We start from the raw sequence: 18,738 nt of genomic DNA, 5'->3' as shown, positions 1-18,738 counted from the left end.
CTAAGTATCCATTTTCAATTAGAGATGGTTAGTTTAAAGGCCGAGACACACTAAGCGACAAGTCGCTCCGTGTGTACTACTTGAAAAACAAGTCGCTGCAACACGACGCCTGTTCGTCGCACAGGCAACGATCTGGTATGAGGGAGAATGTGAACTAGTTTTCTAATTCAATATGGCGGACTATATGACGCTCTCTCATTGGTTCACTTATATTTTGCCGCCGCTACTTGCTGCCAGAAGTGCACACACGGTTCCACAACGCTGCTTTCGGCAGCAGTCGCACGAATTCAAACTGGTTTGAATTCGTGTAACTGATCGCAGCGTCAAAATTAACCGTGTCACACAAGGCGAATTGTTGCGGTGACTTGTCTCTGCGACGTGTCACAGCGACTTATCACCTTGTGTATCCCGGCCTTTAAAATGGGAGACACTACTTTCCTCCCATGTGAAATGGCTCTCACCTCCAGTTAAGTGTCGTCCGCGCCTCAAAAACGTGGCGTGATAGCTCAGGTCAAACAAGCTTTTTCAGATTTAACACAGCTGTCCTAAGTTATAACGGTTTTACTGACGGTATTCAACTGTTATTTTCCACAATATATCGGTCAAAAGCATTTCTTTGGTAATTCAGAAAAACGCACAGTTATCCAAGCACAGTTTACCTGAAGAGGGACTAAAACTTTGATAAGTTTCTTGAACCATCTGTCAACAGCCGAGAGATAGGGAGGATATGTTGAACGTAACTCCATCTTTGGGTCATGCAGCAGCCAACTACAAGAATAAAACAGATTGAATATTTTTGGTTACTTAGACTTCAAAAAGGGATAGGTTTATATTAAGGGACATGCGTAGCTCAGTCGGTTAGTGCGCTTCCTTTTGAGCTGGAGGTCGCTAGTTCGATTTCTGTCTCATTCGATTGACGTCTATTCACCTTTATCACTCGGCGGCCATTTTGGAGTCCTTGGGGAATAAAGGCTTTGTCTTTGCATTGTCTTTGCCCGTCCAGCCTCAGATTGAATGAGAGGTTCGACGGGCAAAATCTTTTTTTTGGACATTGAGTGATATGGGTCTATTTTGACTTTCCTCTGATCCGTGTAGGTGTAGCTTTGAATAGCCGTAAAACGGAGCATTGACGGAGGAAGGGGAGTAAAAGGTGAGCACCGAGGTCCACAATTTTATCAGAAACTCTAGTTCACTGTCACGGGTTACCGCGTTAAATAAGGACCCTTATTATCCAATGGTATTAGTCATTGTACAGAAAACGTACGAAACGAGTTCAAATATTCTGTGATATTGTACAGTTAGTTATTGCACACTTGGTTATTGTACAACAGAGAACCAGTTTGACTAGTTTAGGTGCTGACGTTGTTCCGCGCTTGGCATGCACAAATCTGTCCTACGTTCTCGGTTGTTTACAACTAATTTGCTAACAATTTAGTGCAAAAAAGAGTTTTCGGTCTGTAGTATCGCTGAGCATTCGCTACTCATTTGAATTTTGACTCGCCCCAGCGGCCGGGGTTCCTCAAAGATATATTAACCTTTACCTTAATGTAACCAGCGGTTAAAGAAAGATGTGTTTGCAAGAAAACCCTTTTCGAAATAGATCAAATTTGGGTGCTTTGGAATTCAACACAGTTATATTCGGTTGAACAAGCCTGAAACTTTAAATACAGCCGAATACTATTAATTTTAATTTATCAAGTACAATTTCTTGCGTGTGGGAAAACATTTTAGGTTTATAAGCGAAGGAGAACTACCCCTTTCCCTTACGATGTTTTTTCTTAGCGAGAGGTGGCCTTAATTTCTATCCAGCAAAGAAGGTAACATTGTAAATATCATTCAGAATTGCTTTCATGTCTCCCCATTTGTTAGGTCACTCGCAAAGATCACCCCCGAACGAAACCAAAACTAGATGGTTAGAGGGGAAGAGCATGGTGCCCAACTTTCTTTGTGTCTACTTTTCCTGGATAAATTTGAACGTCAAGTAGGTTTTGATCAATTTTCAAACTTACCTTGGAAATCCTCCAAACTCCCACTCGCCACAAATGAATGGTCCAGGGCGCACAATGACATATAAACCAACTGAATGGGCCAGCTTGATAAAACGACTATAAAAGAAAAAGTAGAATAATTATGTACGTAACCAGGAGCTCACATGAGCCAATATGCTTTCAAACTAATGGTTGGGAATCTATTTAATTAATTATTCAATTCAATTAAGCCATTTTCCTGTTGAATCCTCCTTCAGTATTATCATGACCATATTGGATTTTAAGTTAAAGTCAATGCACGTACTAGCCAAAAATTCCCCGGAAAATTATTATTCCATCTAAGCTTAATAACCCCTTCGCTGGAGGTTCACTTTCAAAATTACTTCGGCTCCGAGCTAAAATCGTTTTTTTTTTTAACCACCGCTATTATAACTTTTTTCGATAAACGTTAACAGGCAGTCCCTCCCTGTTCTCCATTTCAATTTGTCTTCCAATTTTCGAGCATCGCCTAACATTGACGACAACTTGGGAAGTCTTTATTTTATTTGGGTAGCACAAAATAGACACAGGCTAATGAACTTGTGGCCCTCGATTCAGTGTCAATCAGACAAGACCAGCACACCCGGAATTCTGTGTACTACTCTTTCAATGTGTGGGATCTTTAAGGGTTGTAAGAGGAAGCCTAAGGTTTACAGTCCTTATCCGAGAAGACTTGAAACTGGCTAACCCGCTTGCAGATGATCGAAATGCTAAAGATTATGAAGACTTCATAAACCGATGACCAACAGACCTAAGGTCGAACCTCTTGTTGAACAACGTATTTGATTGACTGTATAGTTACGAAGCGACTGTCGGCCACTTTTTTGTTGACGTTCAAATTTGCCGCATACCCGTCGAATAGGTACTCCTACGAAGTACAATTTGGATTAATTGTACTGCTCTTGACCAATCAAAATTGAGTAATTTTGTTGAGTGTACTATGATAAACGAAAGAGTGAAGTAGTCTTCGCACTTGTTTGGACAATTTGAGCAACTGTCTCTTTTGACGCATGAAAAATTCAGGTGTCTTCAAAAGGATCCGTCTGTAACCCGCACTTCAAATACATACATTAATCATAAAAATTACAATTTCCTCGATTGTGATTGGTTTAGAAAACCTATTTTCAACTAATTCACTTGCCAAGTTGTTATCGGATCGTTCAATAAGCCAATCACAACCTTAGTTTCAATCACCATAGAAACAGTCTAAAGACTCCTCAATTGGGTTTTTTTTTCTTTCTTCCCTTCTTTCAAAGCGACATTAAACATTTTACTCTTCCTTTGTCAAAGTTTGAATGCTATGATAATTTGGCTCTTCTTCTTTTCTCGAAAATTGTAATTTTCATCATTAATTGGAAAGATCATCCAAGTGCATGTGATTGCGTAGGTGTCCAATTAAAAACTAGCAGCTAGAGCGAGTTTCAATCGACTGTCGTAAAACTAAAACCAAAGTAATTACTTTGGCCAATCAAAAAGGACAGAGACAATCCAGTAAACCAATCAAAACTCGAAGTAATTACACGTAGCCGACACAAAGCGCGGGAAAATATGCACGCGCGAGCCACAATTGGTTTTGGTTTCACTTCTGATTGGTTGCAAAAATGACGCAAGAACTTTGAACCAATCACTGAGTGAAGTAGATGCAAAACCAAAGCAATTCGCTAATTACTTTCGACACTCAATTGAAAACCGCTCTAAATCAAAAAAGTAATGGTAATACGACTGAGTGGAGTCCAATTCGATCAATAATCGTAACTGCTGCAAAATTCTCAAATCTAATTGGTTCTATGCGCGCCGGTTGGGTGTCCAATTACAGGTATCCAATGTGAACAAATCCAAATTGGATAATTGGTCACCTACGCCATTCACGCGTCAATCACATGCACTTGGATCAATAGGGTCTTCCTTCCTTTTTTCCTACTGTTTGCAAAATACATTCAATATATTTTTTAATTTTTCCTACAAAAAGGTATTCAAAGACTTTTTATCCTCACATTTTGTTATATATACGATTAATTAGTATTAAGATTTCGTGTCGTACAATCTATGGGTTATTGTGCGCGTGATTTCAAATCGGCCGCGCGCGCAGCGCGAAGCCGATTGTGAAATTACTCACCCGATTTCTCTCTGAATTTTAATCCACTCAGATCTATTATTATTACGAATTGGACTCCACTCAGTCCAATTACAATTACTTTTTTTCATTTAGCTGCTAGTCTTGTTAAAAACAACGATACCGCACAGTGTCCTGTTAGAGTAACTACTGAAAACCTAAATGGGTCTACGATAAGATCGTTTCTTTTTTTTTTTTTTTTTGTTTTCAATAGCAGTGATACCTTTGGAGATAACGGAAATGACATTAACGCCTCTCAGATACATTCTTGTGAAAATACATATACTTACGCCAGGTCTAAGATGCCTTCAAAATTGAATTCTCCTTTTATTTCTTCATGTAAGTTCCAAGCGACATACCTACAATTCAATAAGGCTTATATAGTCATGGATGGACACAAGTTTTTGTACCCTGGATACAGGAGAAATCGTTCCCAAGGTGATAACCCTGGAAAGCGACACTCTCCCGGTACTCCGGGAAGAGATAAAGGAACAACTGCTTCTGTCTAAATTCTACACCTCTTACTAACTGCAATTCAATAAGGCTTATACAGTCATGGATGGACAAAAGGTTTTGTACCCTGGATACAAGAGGAATCGCTCCCAAGGTGATAACGCTGGCGAGCGACGCTCTTCCGGTAATGCGAGAAGAGATACAAGAACAAACACTTCTGTCTAAATTCTACATCTCTTACTAACTGCGTTCCGTTGATTTATGACCCAAACGCGAAGCACGCAGGCCATATATCAAAAGGAGATACAAGAAGACTGAGGCAGGGATGGGCAAAATTAAAGAAGATTATAATGAATTGCAATTGGTGTTTTAGGAAACTATACAGCTTAACAGTTTTTCAAAGTTCATCTCTCTTGTTGATGTTATTCACGACGCTTTGATTTGAGTGAGATCTTTAATTAAATTGCAATACGTGTAACATTGACAGTCGTTAAACTTTATCTCTGGGGAAGGATTTTGAACACATGACCTTATGGAAGGGGCATATGATCATGTTTTCCTACTGCTTTAGCTTAGAACAAGCTGACTTAGTTCCAAAGAATCCAAATCAAATCAAAATTGAATTCCAAAATGACGTTATCGCTGCCTATTAGTAAACGTCGTATTTTAGTCTGAAAACGAATACACTTCGAAGTCCTCGAAACCCACGTGATTATCAGTCTATAACACGTCTTTACTACGAAGGGTAATGGGCGATTATCAGTGGGGGCTTCGAAGGGTAGAATTTTTTTTTTGCTTTCGTTCACTATTACGTTTCTTTTCGTTAAGGCGTGGCCAAACGGGTCCACTGAATATGTTAGTGTAGCATCATCCAACATTGTTGAATCGAACATGTTGCACTCGCGGGTTGGCCACCATGTTGTATGATGTTGGAAGTTGTTGAACGAAGTTTGATTTCCATCAAACATCGTCTTCAACCTCATCCAACGTTTCTTTTGTTCTAAGGTGTGAGCAACAGTGTTGCATTCGTTCGGCCATCCCAGTCAACAGTGTTCCACGTGCGCGTGCGCTGCGGCTATCGGTATCCATGGTGATGGTTAATTCGTTGTATCTGTTTCGCGCGTTGCCACGTCAGTTCAAGCTACGGAATCAGTTCCCCAGTTCCCGGTTATTTTTTAAGGATATGTTATGATGATGATGATGATGATGATGATGATGATGTTATAACAGAGCAGAGTTTGCGACGTCTTGCCCTTTGCTTGTACTGTAAATCTCCTGTTTGTGTTGCAACTTGTTACAGAGAAAACTCGGCAGATGTGTAAAATAAACAACTAACTACCGTGACTGCATTTTTCTTCGCATTTATTTTATTGAATGTCCTTCGAAAATAGTCGGGAATGGCATTCCGAGACTCTAACTTCAAATTTTTCTGGGCGAGCATGCCCCCAGACCTCCCTACTTTGGAGCTTCTTCAGCGCTCGAAACATTCTTCGTGTGCGTACACCTTCAAAATCTAACGCTACACCCCTGATAGGGGAGATTTCGTTGACGTCACCTATTGTCATTAATGTGCCAACCGGAGCCTCATTGGCTCTCGAAAAAAAGGTCTTTTGTTCCTTTGGTTGGGATATTTGAATAACAAAAGCAATATTTGTAAACAGATATTTTCCCTGTATGCTACATTTATTTACAGAGGGTAAAACATGTAGCCGAAGCAACGGTACATTCCTTCTTCCATTCATATAAATAAGGCAAGTCTTTCGTCGGAATGCCTTCGTAACAACAACAACAACAACAACGAAAAATCACCGGGAATGGGAGCAGATTGTCACTGTTACTGCGACTTGTCATGTAATCCATCAATAAATTGCCTAACTTGCAGATCAAAGCTAGAATGACTCCTGGACGCGATAATCGGTAGGTAAAGTCGATATTTAACAAATATTAATGTAAATCTCATCGTTTTTATCATGGGGTTTCAATAAAAACAGTCATCTCTCAAGGTTCCGCGGTTCCGTGATCTGCAGTTCCTCAAATTAGTCTCACCCGTTGCAAAACGCAAATTTCAGGTCAATGTTTGCCGCTTTCGATCGGTAAATACGAGGGTTTCCTAAAATCCTGAATCCGGAATAAGAAATCCGGAATCCGATATGAGAACTTTAACCAAAGGCTTACACTAATTTGCGAATTGAAACGAAACGAAACACATGAAGAATCCTAAAAATTCATTAGAGCTAACCTTACGCCTAATTAGGCCTAAACGAACCTAACCTAATGCTAGCGGTAGTAAACGGTTTGTTTAAGCCTAATTCCGTTTAGTTTCGTTTCGCAAATTAGTGCAAGCCAAGTGACTTTGGTTCAAGTTGTTATACCGGATTCCGGATTTCTTATTCCGGATTCCTAAACCCTAAATACGATGCTAATTAGGGGCTGTTTACACGGAGGTAGAAGATCCTAGCACTAGAAAGATCCTAGAAGGCGAAACAACTTTTCGTTTGGTTTACATGGAGAAATTTCCGTCTAGGTGGAAACGGAGAATGAAAGCTAGATGGCGGGCCAGAAAAAGAAACATGTAATTTGGGTCCTTCGCCGCCATGTTTGTGTTTTTTGTCCCTAGTACCAGGAACTTCCAAGCGAAGGAAGTTTACATGGTGCTAGGATCTTCCTAGCTGTGAGCTAGGAAGATCCTAACACTAGGGCCAAGTACGACCTCTGAAAACTGAATACAGAAAACATATGGCGCTAGGATGATCCGCCTTCTAGGATCTTCCTAGTGCTAGGATCTTCCTACCTCCATGCAAACAGCCCCTTAGTCTGTATGACACTTGTCTCTTATCTCCGTCACACGATAAATCCAAGGACGAAGTTACGAATGAATGGATGCAATCTTGTAAGCAACTGTTTCTTACGCAGGTTAACAGCTAGAAAAGCACGCATTGGTAATTACCGTTGAAGTGGAAGCCAGGGAAGAGCAAAGTTTCCCCTTTTATGTATTATTATTATTTTTTTTTTTTGTATGCATGTTGAAACTCTATCATTCCTTCGAAAAATAAGCCCGTTTACCAATGTCATCTTAATTATAAATAGAATGTACTTTTTTAACTGCAGTTTCCGACGTGTTGCTATATGTAAATTATACGGGATGGAATGACTTGAACCCAGGAGTTTCATGCCTCGATGAAGCTGATCTGGAGTATGGAATACTTTCACTTACAGGATCACGGATTCCATCGAGGAATAATTTATGCCTGCTGTTTGTAATACTTAAGAGGCTCATTAGCCGTAGGTTTATTCAACAACATACATCTTCATAATGTATGCAACTTGTCAATTATTACAATGCTAAGTAAACTCACGTTTGGACGGTGTTCAGGCCCATAGCTTTGAGTTTAAGGAGGCGATCTTCCCAATATTCTGGAACAACTCTAAAGTAATGAATCGAGCCACTTAGTATTCGAAATTGTTTACCATCAAGAAAAAACTGTTCTCCCTCTGGTCGTAGTGAGCTTACTCGCTCTCGCATGGGTTCGATGAACTTGTAAATGAAGTGAAGCCCGATAAATGGAGTGAAAAGTGCCAAAACGACTGACTTCGTGCGGCTGAACTTCATTTTCGAAGTCCGTCAAACCGATCGAACGGCTGAAAACAACAATCTGTTTCTTCCGTGTTTGGAATTATTCCATCATATTACACACTTGATTTCTTCCTGATGCGACTCTCGACGTCATGATGATTGAGCAAAAATTCTAAACTAATTCTAATCTCTAGGCAGTGTCTCGGGCCATAGCTAGCCGTCGTAATAATAGGGGCTTCAAGATCCACGACGGCGACGGTCGACGAAAGCGTCACCTCAAAATATAACTTGGCTCTATCATAAGTTTTTCGCGATTATTCAGTCTCCTTCACTTGCTACAATATGGGCGAAGTATCCTAAAAAATAAATTGATACGAGCGGTATCGGAGTGAAAACAGAGAACGAAAGATTCTCTGTTCCATGCTTACATTTTGTCGTCAAAACCTCAAATTTGGTGATTTCACGTTGTCGTTATGCAGAGGACCGCAAACATACTTCCAAGGTTGCTATGGGACACTTTGTATTGGATATCAAAATTGGGCTTGCATCTGACTTCAATTTCTGGACATAAGTGCGAAACGGACAACATTTTCTTTCTTCCGAACAATCTCTTGGCAGACAGTCGGTTAACAAAGAGCTTTATGTTTAACTTTTAATGATTACTTTTTTTTATTACAGTTGTACCATTACTTACAATCTGATATTCATACTTCATCTGCAATACTAACCTTTGCTACAAGACTAAAATATCTTCAAGTACAATATTAGATTTTACACTTCTAGTACATAACAAATATTATACGGAACTTGCAAATTACACAGGTGTCTGTTTATGTCTAGCCAATACCACACAACGGTTACCTAAATTTCCGTAAGTGGAAATCAAAGTTTCCTTTAAAAATAAGTTACTAAAGCGGAAACGGAAACCGTTATTTTTCACCCTCTGAATGGCATGTTTTTTCAGGAATATTTGGCAAGGATCTTCCGTTTACTTTTAGCCCATACTTCCGTTAGCGGAAGTTAAAGTGCTACTACGATCAAAAACCACTTCCCGTTTTTCTTCCCATTTCGAAAGTTGTCGTGCTGAGTACTCGAAATACGAAATTTTATCCGATCATTTCAAGAGAAAAAACATTTTATTTTGATGGCAATAATTTTCATTTAACTGCCCGCCATTACTTGGACTGGTTCTGACAGGTAAGCCCACAGAGAGCTGGATCGAGGAGAAAGTGACGTCATTTACTCACTTGCTTAAATATGCAGCGGTGATGCGGCTTAATTGTCATCCTTAGCTTGTACGTTTTCTTTTCTATTTCAGACCACGTGATGTTACTCTAGAGAACAGTTTCTTTCAAATGTCGTCTTTTGCGCGTGCTTATGTGCGTATAACTTATGAAAACACAAAAGGAAAATTCCCCTGAGAACAACACGTAGATTGAAATGGGAAAACAAAACGTACAAGCTATTAAAAGAGGTCATTTTGCCTCGACTACTCAACCGGCCACTCAAGCTAGGTCATATATGGGCGCGTTGGCCAAAAGTATTAATACATCAATTATAAAATAAAAAGAAAAGCAATGCACCAGAGCCGGACTTAAATACCCCTAAAAAAACCCAGCAGGTGGAAAAAAAAGTGGGGAACGCGTACTCCGGACCAAGGCAATGGTGCGACCCTCGGAGTTCTAGGGTATTCTACTTGAAAGACACTACTTACAATGTAAATGAACACTGTCATATGCAGCCTAACGTCAAATTTCCATTGAAAAAGACACTTCATAGAACCATCTATGCAAGCCGTTTTTAGGGCTATTTGACTAAAAAGTTTCCTTAGCAAGCATCATTCTTTCTGTAGTTATATAAGTGCAAACCTCCCCCCCCCCCCCCTGCCCCTTAATTAAATGTCGAAGACAGTACATAATGAGCAACGTAACTCACATGTGGCTAGCACCCTTGATGGAGATAGTGAAAGTCGCTCGCTGTATATAAACCTAAGTTCCACGCCGTGAAACTGACTAACATAGTAAGTTTCATGGCAACGGAGACAAGTGAGTCTTGATAATCCTAAACTCTCAACCAAAATTGCGAAGTCTTGCTTATCCTGTTTATTTAGGCGAGCTACGGTTATATAAGATGCCGTTGAAGGAACACCACTGGAGAGTACAAGAAATGAAAGATGATTCCAAAGACAGATTTTTTTTAACGAGCATTGGTATACCTGTGGTCTCATTCTCTTCTCCAGTCTCCGATTGGCTCCGATAAGACTTGTTCCCAGTGTCCAGTGAGAAATCAGCAAACACGCAAGCCAGTCTCTTCAACGAAAACCAAGGGTGAAATTTTGCTTGAAATCCTTTATTTGGGTGCATCCATCCAAGCAATGTTTCCAAATCTTAATCAAGCCACTCTTGAGATACTACGGTAGGTTTTGACAGGTTAGAAAATATTTTCCGGTCTATATGCAATTGGACAATAAGGCTTTTTACGTTTACCGTATTAAAATTCAACACTTTTATTTGAGGATTTACATGTTTCATTTTTCCCTAGAAAACGGAAAGGTTCAAAGCGTCGAATGGATGATAAATTCCGAAGATACATACAGAAAATAACAACGGTATGTTCATCTTTAGGGTGTATGTAAGTACGGTTTTGTTTGCTTTAATATCTTCAACATTTGGCATATATACATTTAAGACTGAAACGGTACAAGCTATACAGCATGTTCTCTGAGAAAAACTTTTATCCCTTTAGAAATAAGCCCTCATAAGCTCAAATCTGGAAATTCAGTTGCTGTCATACTTTATTCTCAAGTTCTCAATCATTATGTTTTTCAAAATTATTGTAGCAAACATACTTTTGGCGAATGTGAAAATACTACAAAGGACAGATGAACTTTCTCATTCCAAATTATGCGGTTGTTTGTTTATGTTATAAATTTACGTGTACATTTTGCTGGTCAGGGCTGGTTAAGGCTAAAAAAGATTTTTTTGATTGGTGGATAAGATGATTTATTGTCCATGTTTGAAATCCACTGAGCCAGTGTCATTATTGATAATAATTTTATTAACAAATACGGGAAATTAAAAAAAAGTCATTTCAATATTATCACTGGCCTTTTAAATTGATAAATTTTGGAATTTTAGAGAAAACCTTGGAGATAACTGTGCAATGATAAAACACTTGTAATCACAGTTTAGTTACCAAGTTTATTTCCCCCAAATTAGTGAAAGAAAACTGACTGAATCTTAAATAATGATGAGTTCACAGATTTCGATATTCAGTTGCACATGCAAACATTTAGCATTCCTAAGGGCCATATTTTGCTTAGGAGGTCATCAGGGTTTGACAGCTGGGCATTTCTAATGCTTCATGTGACATAATTAATTTAGCAGAGCAAAACAGCCAGGCCAATTTATGGCAAAAGAGTGTGCACAACTGGTTAATTTGCCCTGTGTAACATCCTTAATTAAGACCAGCAACTGAGCCTAAAGCTGGAAATGTCTTCTACAATTGTACTAAGTGAACATACTCTCTGGCTAGCTAATTCCTTCATTGTGTTGCTTGTTCTTAATCATAAAATAATGTTAAATTCATGCTGCTGGTTTAGTCCTGGAAAGATTCTGTTGCTGTACTCAGCACAATGGTTTCCTTTTTTGATGGAATTTTTTTCCTCTTTGCAGAGCTCGCTATTCAATAGCTTCATCATGGTTATGATTGTAATGAATGCCTTAGTCATTGGCTTTGAAACAGTCGAAGAGTATAAGCAAGCACATGGCAACGTGTTCAAAGCATTGGATGAGTTTTTCCTTGCAATTTATACCATGGAGTTTCTCATGAAGCTGTATGCAGAGCCAAGAGGATACTGGAAGAGCAGCTATAACATATTTGACTTCACTATATTGGCTCTTTCGTATTTTCAAGTCATTATGGACGAGCTTAATGTAGGAGATAAAGTTCTTACACCTTTGAGGCTCTTAAGAGGTTTGTAAATAACAGTTTAAAATCCACTAGGCCTTACAGTGGCATGTCTATTCCAGGGATGAGGGATGAGGGTGATTAGGTCTGGGTTAACCCTAACTACACCCACCCCCTTTATACATACATGCCTCCTTACAGGCACCAAACATGGTGGGGCTAAAATACAGGTCACCTTTCACAGGTCACTCGTCAATTACAGGTCATTGTTTTACCAATATTAAAGCAACCCAAAACCTTCAAATTGGCTAACCTTATGTAGGCCTAAACATCGTTTTTAGCATAAGTTGTGCATCAATTTAAAGGCTGGATAATTTTAAATCCAGTATGTAAGTCAGTTACGTTTCCAGAGTATATGTTCCGCAAAGTTTTCATACACACCTTTTACTTACTTATGCTTATTCATGGTTACTTAAACAAATACTAAAATACTTGCCCAAAATGTTGAATTATGATCCACATCAAGGCATCCAACTGGGGCAAGATCTTTTCTTGGGTAAAGACCTGGCTGATCAGTCTATAACTCTGATACATGTACTTCTCTCCTTTAGTGGCACGCACCCTTCGCACCATATCCTTCATTGAAGGTCTCCAGGTTCTTGTCATTGCCTTGATTGATACCATACGGAATTCTGTGCTCAACGTCGTGATTCTCCTAACAATGCTGATGGTGTTTTTTGCTGTTGTTGGTTTTTACATTTTTGGTTATGATGAGCAAACTGGTGACAAAAAGAACTGGGGAACGCTCAGCACAGCCATGTTGACTCTTTTTACCTTTGTGACAGTAAGTTACAGCATTGCTGACAATAATACAAATCATTAGTCACTCTTTTCTCTGTATTTTTAGTGTGAAAACACAGTTTCCATTGATGGATCTTTTTTTAAGTGAACATTTTGTCAAGCAAAACCCAACACTAATTCAGCTTTGTCTAAGTTGAGGAATGAACATCTTCAAGTTCTTCACATGCAAAATGTAACATATTTGTAGCATATGTTGTACATGCACAGATTTTAATAAGCATCACAAAGTGTCCCATGCAGCTGCTTGCTCTTTTCCCTAACTTCAACATTACTCATGTCTCGGAATGCAGACTGCAATAAATGAATGTCACAAAGTGCCCCCCAAATGATGCTCCTCAAGTATTAGGCTAAGCTGCTGCATCTACCCAGTGACGAAAAAGTATTATGATAACCTTTACCCTAATAGACCATTTTACAGTTGTGTGCTCAGTTACCTGGTCTTTGAATGAAAGTGAATCTGGAGTTGACCTTGCTTTGACAGAAACCTCACTGCTTTTCTTATGTTAATGATGTTGTTCTCATGCTAATTAGCAGGAATTTACATAAGAAAAGCAGTGAGGTTTCTATCAAAGCAAAGTCAACTCCAGCCTCACTTTCATTCAAAGGCCAGGAAACTAATGACACAACTGTAAAATGGTCTATTAACCTTATTGTTACAAATAGGTATAGGAAGTACTTTTAATTAATAGACTTAAAAGGATACTTCATGTTGGATCTCAAAATTGGGCTTGCATCTACAGTTACAATTACTCTGCATGCATTTCTGGAAATAACTAGCGTCTTTGCTGTAAACGCATTGTCTGCTAAATCTCTCTCTGTCAAAGAGCATTATCTTAAAAAAGTGTGGTACTAAAAGGCAAACACAGTCTAAGAGATAAATCTGAACATGCTATTCTAAGATGATGCATCACCTAATGAAAAGAAATTTTTGTCCTTTTGAGGTGGATGGCTGGACAGAGATTCAGAAAGACTTGAACACAAGACCATACAGCCAATGGTTCACTATCATCTTTATTTTCCTGGGTCACTTCATCTTTACAAACTTGTTCATTGGTATAATTATAATGGTAAGAATCTTGTCTCTTTTCACAATTAACATTCTCACATTCAATCATTCAACTGGTGAGGTTAGTTGAAATGCTGAGGGTGGGATCCTTTGTAGCTGGGCTCAGGTTCAGCTTGAATTCCAAATTAGCACTGATTTATTTCCTTTTCTTACAAGAGAGAATTAGTTTTGGACACCAATGTGGTTCGCCAGCTGATCTAAGCATGTGTCTTTGTTCAGCCTACCAATCTGTCATCCAGAGAGAATGAGACATTTTCTCACTACTATTGTCACTGGCTGACAGTAGTAGGTTCCTTTTATGTCAGAAGAATATGTTGTTAATCATATTATTTTACAAGTGAAATTTTCAGGTGTAGTTAGCCTGACTACTGTCTATGTGTACCCATAAAGATCGAGTCACTCTTGCGGAGGACGAATAATCTTGATCTAACACGATATAGTACAGACTGTACTCAGGCTGATAAAATACAATCATGATCAAATTGCCTTCTGTGGTAGTCAGTGATGCAGATCTGTCTCCAGAGTTCAAATCCCATGCAGGCCTGAATGTTTCAATCAGGCTTTCATTTTTCTCTTTAAACATAATGAGCTCTCATAACTTCCCCAATCTCACTTCAAGACTTAACTTTCTGTGACAGCAGCTCAAATATTTGACTTTCATTATAATATTCTGTACTTTAGATATGTTCATCAATTTGAGGACAATCCGGGACTCTTATTTCCAGTGCTTAAGGCAAATTCCCTGTTTTGGATATTACGAGCCTTGGAGTCATCTTGCCAGTAACTTTCTGCTCAGTCTACTCTCTTCAGTGTGTGCATGTGTCAGTTAATTCTATGATGTCCCTCAGAATTTGATGAGCAAGAGTTGTGAGAAGGAACCTAAGGTTATCGTCTTTATCTGAAGAGAGTTGTATTAAGTCTAAACCTTTTGTCTTTGAAATTACAAATTCTGGGGATCAGCATTTACCTATTTATAAGGTCACATTAATTTATAGCTCCATTGTGTCTTTGGGGTTAAACTTGGTCTTGATTTGTTTAGAACATTCATGAAGCAACAGAAAAGTTTATTACTCAACAAAGACAAGAAAGGGAAGCTGTTTTACAGGTATACAAGTATATTACTTATTTTTAGCTGGTTGCTAGCATAGTACTAAGATTAGATTTGAATTAAAACCCATACACATTAATTTGCAACTGGTAATTAAGTCATACTCACAGGAAACCCAGTTGCTTGATTTGGAACTTGTGGCTAAGACATTTCACAATCAGTATCAGAATAATAATGATGATAATGATGATGATTATAACTTTATCTAACCCATTCACTCCTCAGGTCAATAGACCATTTTACAGTTCTATGTTTATTTACCTGGCCTATGAATAAAAGTGAGGCTAGAGTTGACCTTGTCCTTTTTTTATAGGAACATCCCCGCTTTTCTTAATATATGTATAAATTAAACTAATTAGCATGAGAATAAAACCATTAACGTAAGAAAAGCAGCGGGGGCCGGGGCTATATCATAACAAGGTCAACTCCAGCCTCACTTTCATTTAAAGGCCAGGTAACTAAGCACATAACTGTAGAAAGATCAATTGGAAGGGGTTAACAACACTGGGGGTTTCGTGTTTAAAAAGGGCTCATCTTCTCACTTGAGGGTGTAAATTTCCTGTAGCCATGAAGGTCTTGTTTGCGCTTGCACGCAAAAAAAAAAAAATATATATATATATATATATATGTTTAATTAATTTAATATTTTTGAAATATGGTCTCTTTTTCAAGACTCAAAAAATGCCTGAGCCACGCCAAGATTGGTTTCCTTTAGGCGCTTAATTTCCGATAAGTATCACCACCCCTTCATGGGAAAAGTCCCCCACCCCCACCCCTCCTGGTAAGAACAGCTAGTTTCACTGAAAAACTTTGTTCCCCATAGCTCTTTACATCCTTAGAATTGGCTACTGTTTAACGACAGATAGTACATTTACTCGTCAATTGGGAGCCCCTTACAGGAGAAATGGTGAAAATGGCACATTTTTAACTCAGCCTTCAACAATAAGTGTCAATGGCTTTAATGTTTGACCTGCATTTGACAAACATATGACTTTAGTTATCTCAATTGTATTCTATTAGCATATGCCACATTTGACTTTGAGAACGATCAAAAGTGACACATGCATGTAATCCAGTTTTTCATCCCACATACTGGCTGATAAATGCTATTAGTATATACTAAAACAGTGGATAGCATTGAACGCGGGCGCTGATTGGCTCGTCAAACTCCAAATATCCTGTGCCATTTACCTCCGAGCAACTCGGGAAAAAATGGCGTCCCGATTTGCATCCGTGACAAGTGAAGAAAACATCCAAATTAATTTTTTGTGCTGTATATTATCTCACTGTTTTAGTATATACTAAAACAACTAAAACAACTATTCACCTCAGTGTCGGTGGCTCGGTAAATATCCATCGCTAGCCACCTCCACTTGCTCCAATATGGACAATAATCCATATAATCATTTTTGATGACTTGCAGATGAAGAAGGATTTTCTCTTTCAACGGCAACATGATGATCTCAGGGAAATGTTGGAAAAGCAGGTTAGTGCAATGCATGAAGGGTGTGATGTTCAAGGCCCCCACTAAAACAATATTAAGAGACAGAACAATAAAGCAAGAAGAATTTGGTACTTGCTGTGGTTACAGAGGTGTTGTAAAACCTTTTTTGGGCTCCAGTTTTCAGTACCAAAGCATTTTTTTTGTGTGTGTGTGAAACCAACAAAACCATTTTCAGTTCCTGCAATGGGCACTTTGTTCAGTTCCTTCCGCGTACATGAGATAAACCCACAAGTGACAAGGTGAGTATAACAAGAAAAAAATATATTGATACTTGCAGTACACGCAGAGACGTCAACCTAAGCTATTCATTTTGGGGAATTGATTTTTTTTTCTTGATGGCATTAAAGAACATCAAAGCCAGTAGGACAACAAAAATATATGTTGACAACAACAAATTCCTGTTAATTCCTTCAGTCCAGACTTAATAAATTTTGCTCTCTAAGTTGATTTTACTCGTCAATGGGATGAATCGGTTAAAGTTTGGTCAAAAAAGCCGCATGATCAATCAAATTAATCGTCAAAATACATATCAGCTTACCCAGATATAGTCATCTGCCCATTGTACTGCACCGGAAACGGGAGTCATTAATATGAAAGGTACTCTTAATTATGGGATAGGCATAAAAGCAGAACACGTGTTAAAACGAGGAGATTGAATGTTTTCGGATTAATGTTAATAAACTATTTTAAGTTGGTGTTGTTGAAACGTGTTCTCATTCTTGAGACAAGTACACCACACCACTCAAACAGACAGAAAGTGAAAGTGCGTACTTCGAGTTGTTAAATGAATATGAGCTGACACTTTCTTCTAATATGTACCTCTTTCTCCGTCAGTTCACCTTCAGTTCTTCAGTATGTTTTCTTTGCTATGTTGCTTACTACACATGCACCTGTTAAAAATTGATGAATTGGCCACTTAGGTACCTACTGTATGCTTTGTTTCCAACAGAAAAACAGTCAGTATACCAACTTTGAGGAGATGACTCACAGCTTTCAACAAACACTGAGAAATGATGACTATGTGATTATGAGTGATCCTTGTGCCAATTTAACATGGATAGAAGCCTTTCTTACCACTTCAGATCACTTAGACATTTACATGCATAGGTAACGGCTGTTGCAAAAAGCAAATGTGTTAGGCCGTCTTGCTATCCAAAACGTAAAGTCAATAATAATATTTTCACCTACACAGTGGCAGGCACAGGGACCTTCAACCCAGACTGTTGTTCTTCAGACTGGGGAGAGTCACTCTTCTTTTTTACCCATGCTCCAGACCTTTTGAAATCAAGGCTTAAAACGTGGGACACTTAGTGTTTAAAAGGCTAGTTAACAAAATTTTGATATCCAAAGGAAAAGAAGAATTGATTTTTTCGTCATAGTAGCACTTTAAACCCCTTCATAGATTACTGGTAAGTTAATGTGCCAATTTTCAAACACTTTCATTTCAGATGCCAACAGATTCAGTTTCAAATTGCAAATGTTCTGGCAGACATGGCAGAGATGAAACTGAGTGAAAAGGAAAAACAAGAATTGTCAGCTTCTTTGAAACAGTTGTTTAAAACACGAGCAAAGCTGACAGGGGTTGCAAAAAAGGTGTCATCTTAAAAGTGGGATGCAAATCCTGTCAAATAATTTTTGTTTATTGGCCTGTCAAGTTGGAAATGAGTTTAGTACATTGTGAACGTTCTTCTACATCATTTATCAAGGTTAAAGGTTCATGAACATGCTGTCTGAGTGAGGCTCTTTCGTTTACCACTCTTGTGGCTAATAATTTATTGTATTTTCACTGATTCAATGAGGGTTGTCCAATACACTCGACTAGACTCCAGTCGTGTGTACTCAAGCTCTATTGGTAAACCGGGATTCTAATGGTGAATATAGTATGGGACCCATTGGTAACAAAGAGATATCGATTCCACTGAAGGGACAAGTTTTCCACTCGTTAGAGACTTCCAAAAACAGTTTATACTTGTTCTTGGAGGGCCCCCGAAAAACAACAATAAAGGTTTATTCTAACTCTCTAACAAATAGAAAACTTGTCACTCCAGTGGAATCTATTCGTTGCCAATGGAAAACTTTTCTGGGGCCACCGATCAACGGCAATAATTTTTTTCTAAGTTTCA

At 38.6% G+C, this 18,738-nt stretch overlaps 2 protein-coding genes across 2 annotated transcripts in view; one reads left to right on the top strand and one right to left on the bottom strand.

Moving 5' to 3' along the window:
- The window catches only part of LOC137982658 (beta-galactosidase-1-like protein 2), a 33,852-nt gene extending 25,612 nt beyond the window's left edge, over positions 1-8,240 (bottom strand). Inside the window, exons 1-4 of the mRNA XM_068829789.1 lie at positions 7,950-8,240; positions 4,431-4,499; positions 2,010-2,105; positions 660-768 (exon numbers count right to left, since the gene is read on the bottom strand). Coding sequence (XP_068685890.1) covers positions 660-768; positions 2,010-2,105; positions 4,431-4,499; positions 7,950-8,203 — 528 coding nt within the window. The 5' untranslated portion in view covers positions 8,204-8,240. The remainder of the gene's footprint in view (positions 1-659; positions 769-2,009; positions 2,106-4,430; positions 4,500-7,949) is intronic.
- A 2,224-nt stretch (positions 8,241-10,464) lies between these two features.
- On the top strand, positions 10,465-18,220 carry LOC137981668 (cation channel sperm-associated protein 3-like). Its single transcript, XM_068828741.1, has 9 exons — positions 10,465-10,582; positions 10,709-10,775; positions 11,842-12,142; positions 12,688-12,920; positions 13,879-14,004; positions 15,043-15,108; positions 16,535-16,597; positions 17,565-17,722; positions 18,064-18,220. The coding sequence occupies exons 1-9, from the start codon at positions 10,542-10,544 to the stop codon at positions 18,218-18,220; spliced, it is 1,212 nt and encodes a 403-aa protein (XP_068684842.1). The 5' UTR covers positions 10,465-10,541.
- Positions 18,221-18,738: the final 518 nt, after the last annotated feature.

Source organism: Montipora foliosa, chromosome 13 (assembly GCF_036669935.1).
Source record: "Montipora foliosa isolate CH-2021 chromosome 13, ASM3666993v2, whole genome shotgun sequence".
In the NCBI taxonomy this organism is placed as follows: domain Eukaryota; kingdom Metazoa; phylum Cnidaria; class Anthozoa; order Scleractinia; family Acroporidae; genus Montipora; species Montipora foliosa.
The sequence above is the reverse complement of the archived record's forward strand: the minus strand, read 5'-3'. Positions and strand labels throughout refer to the sequence as shown.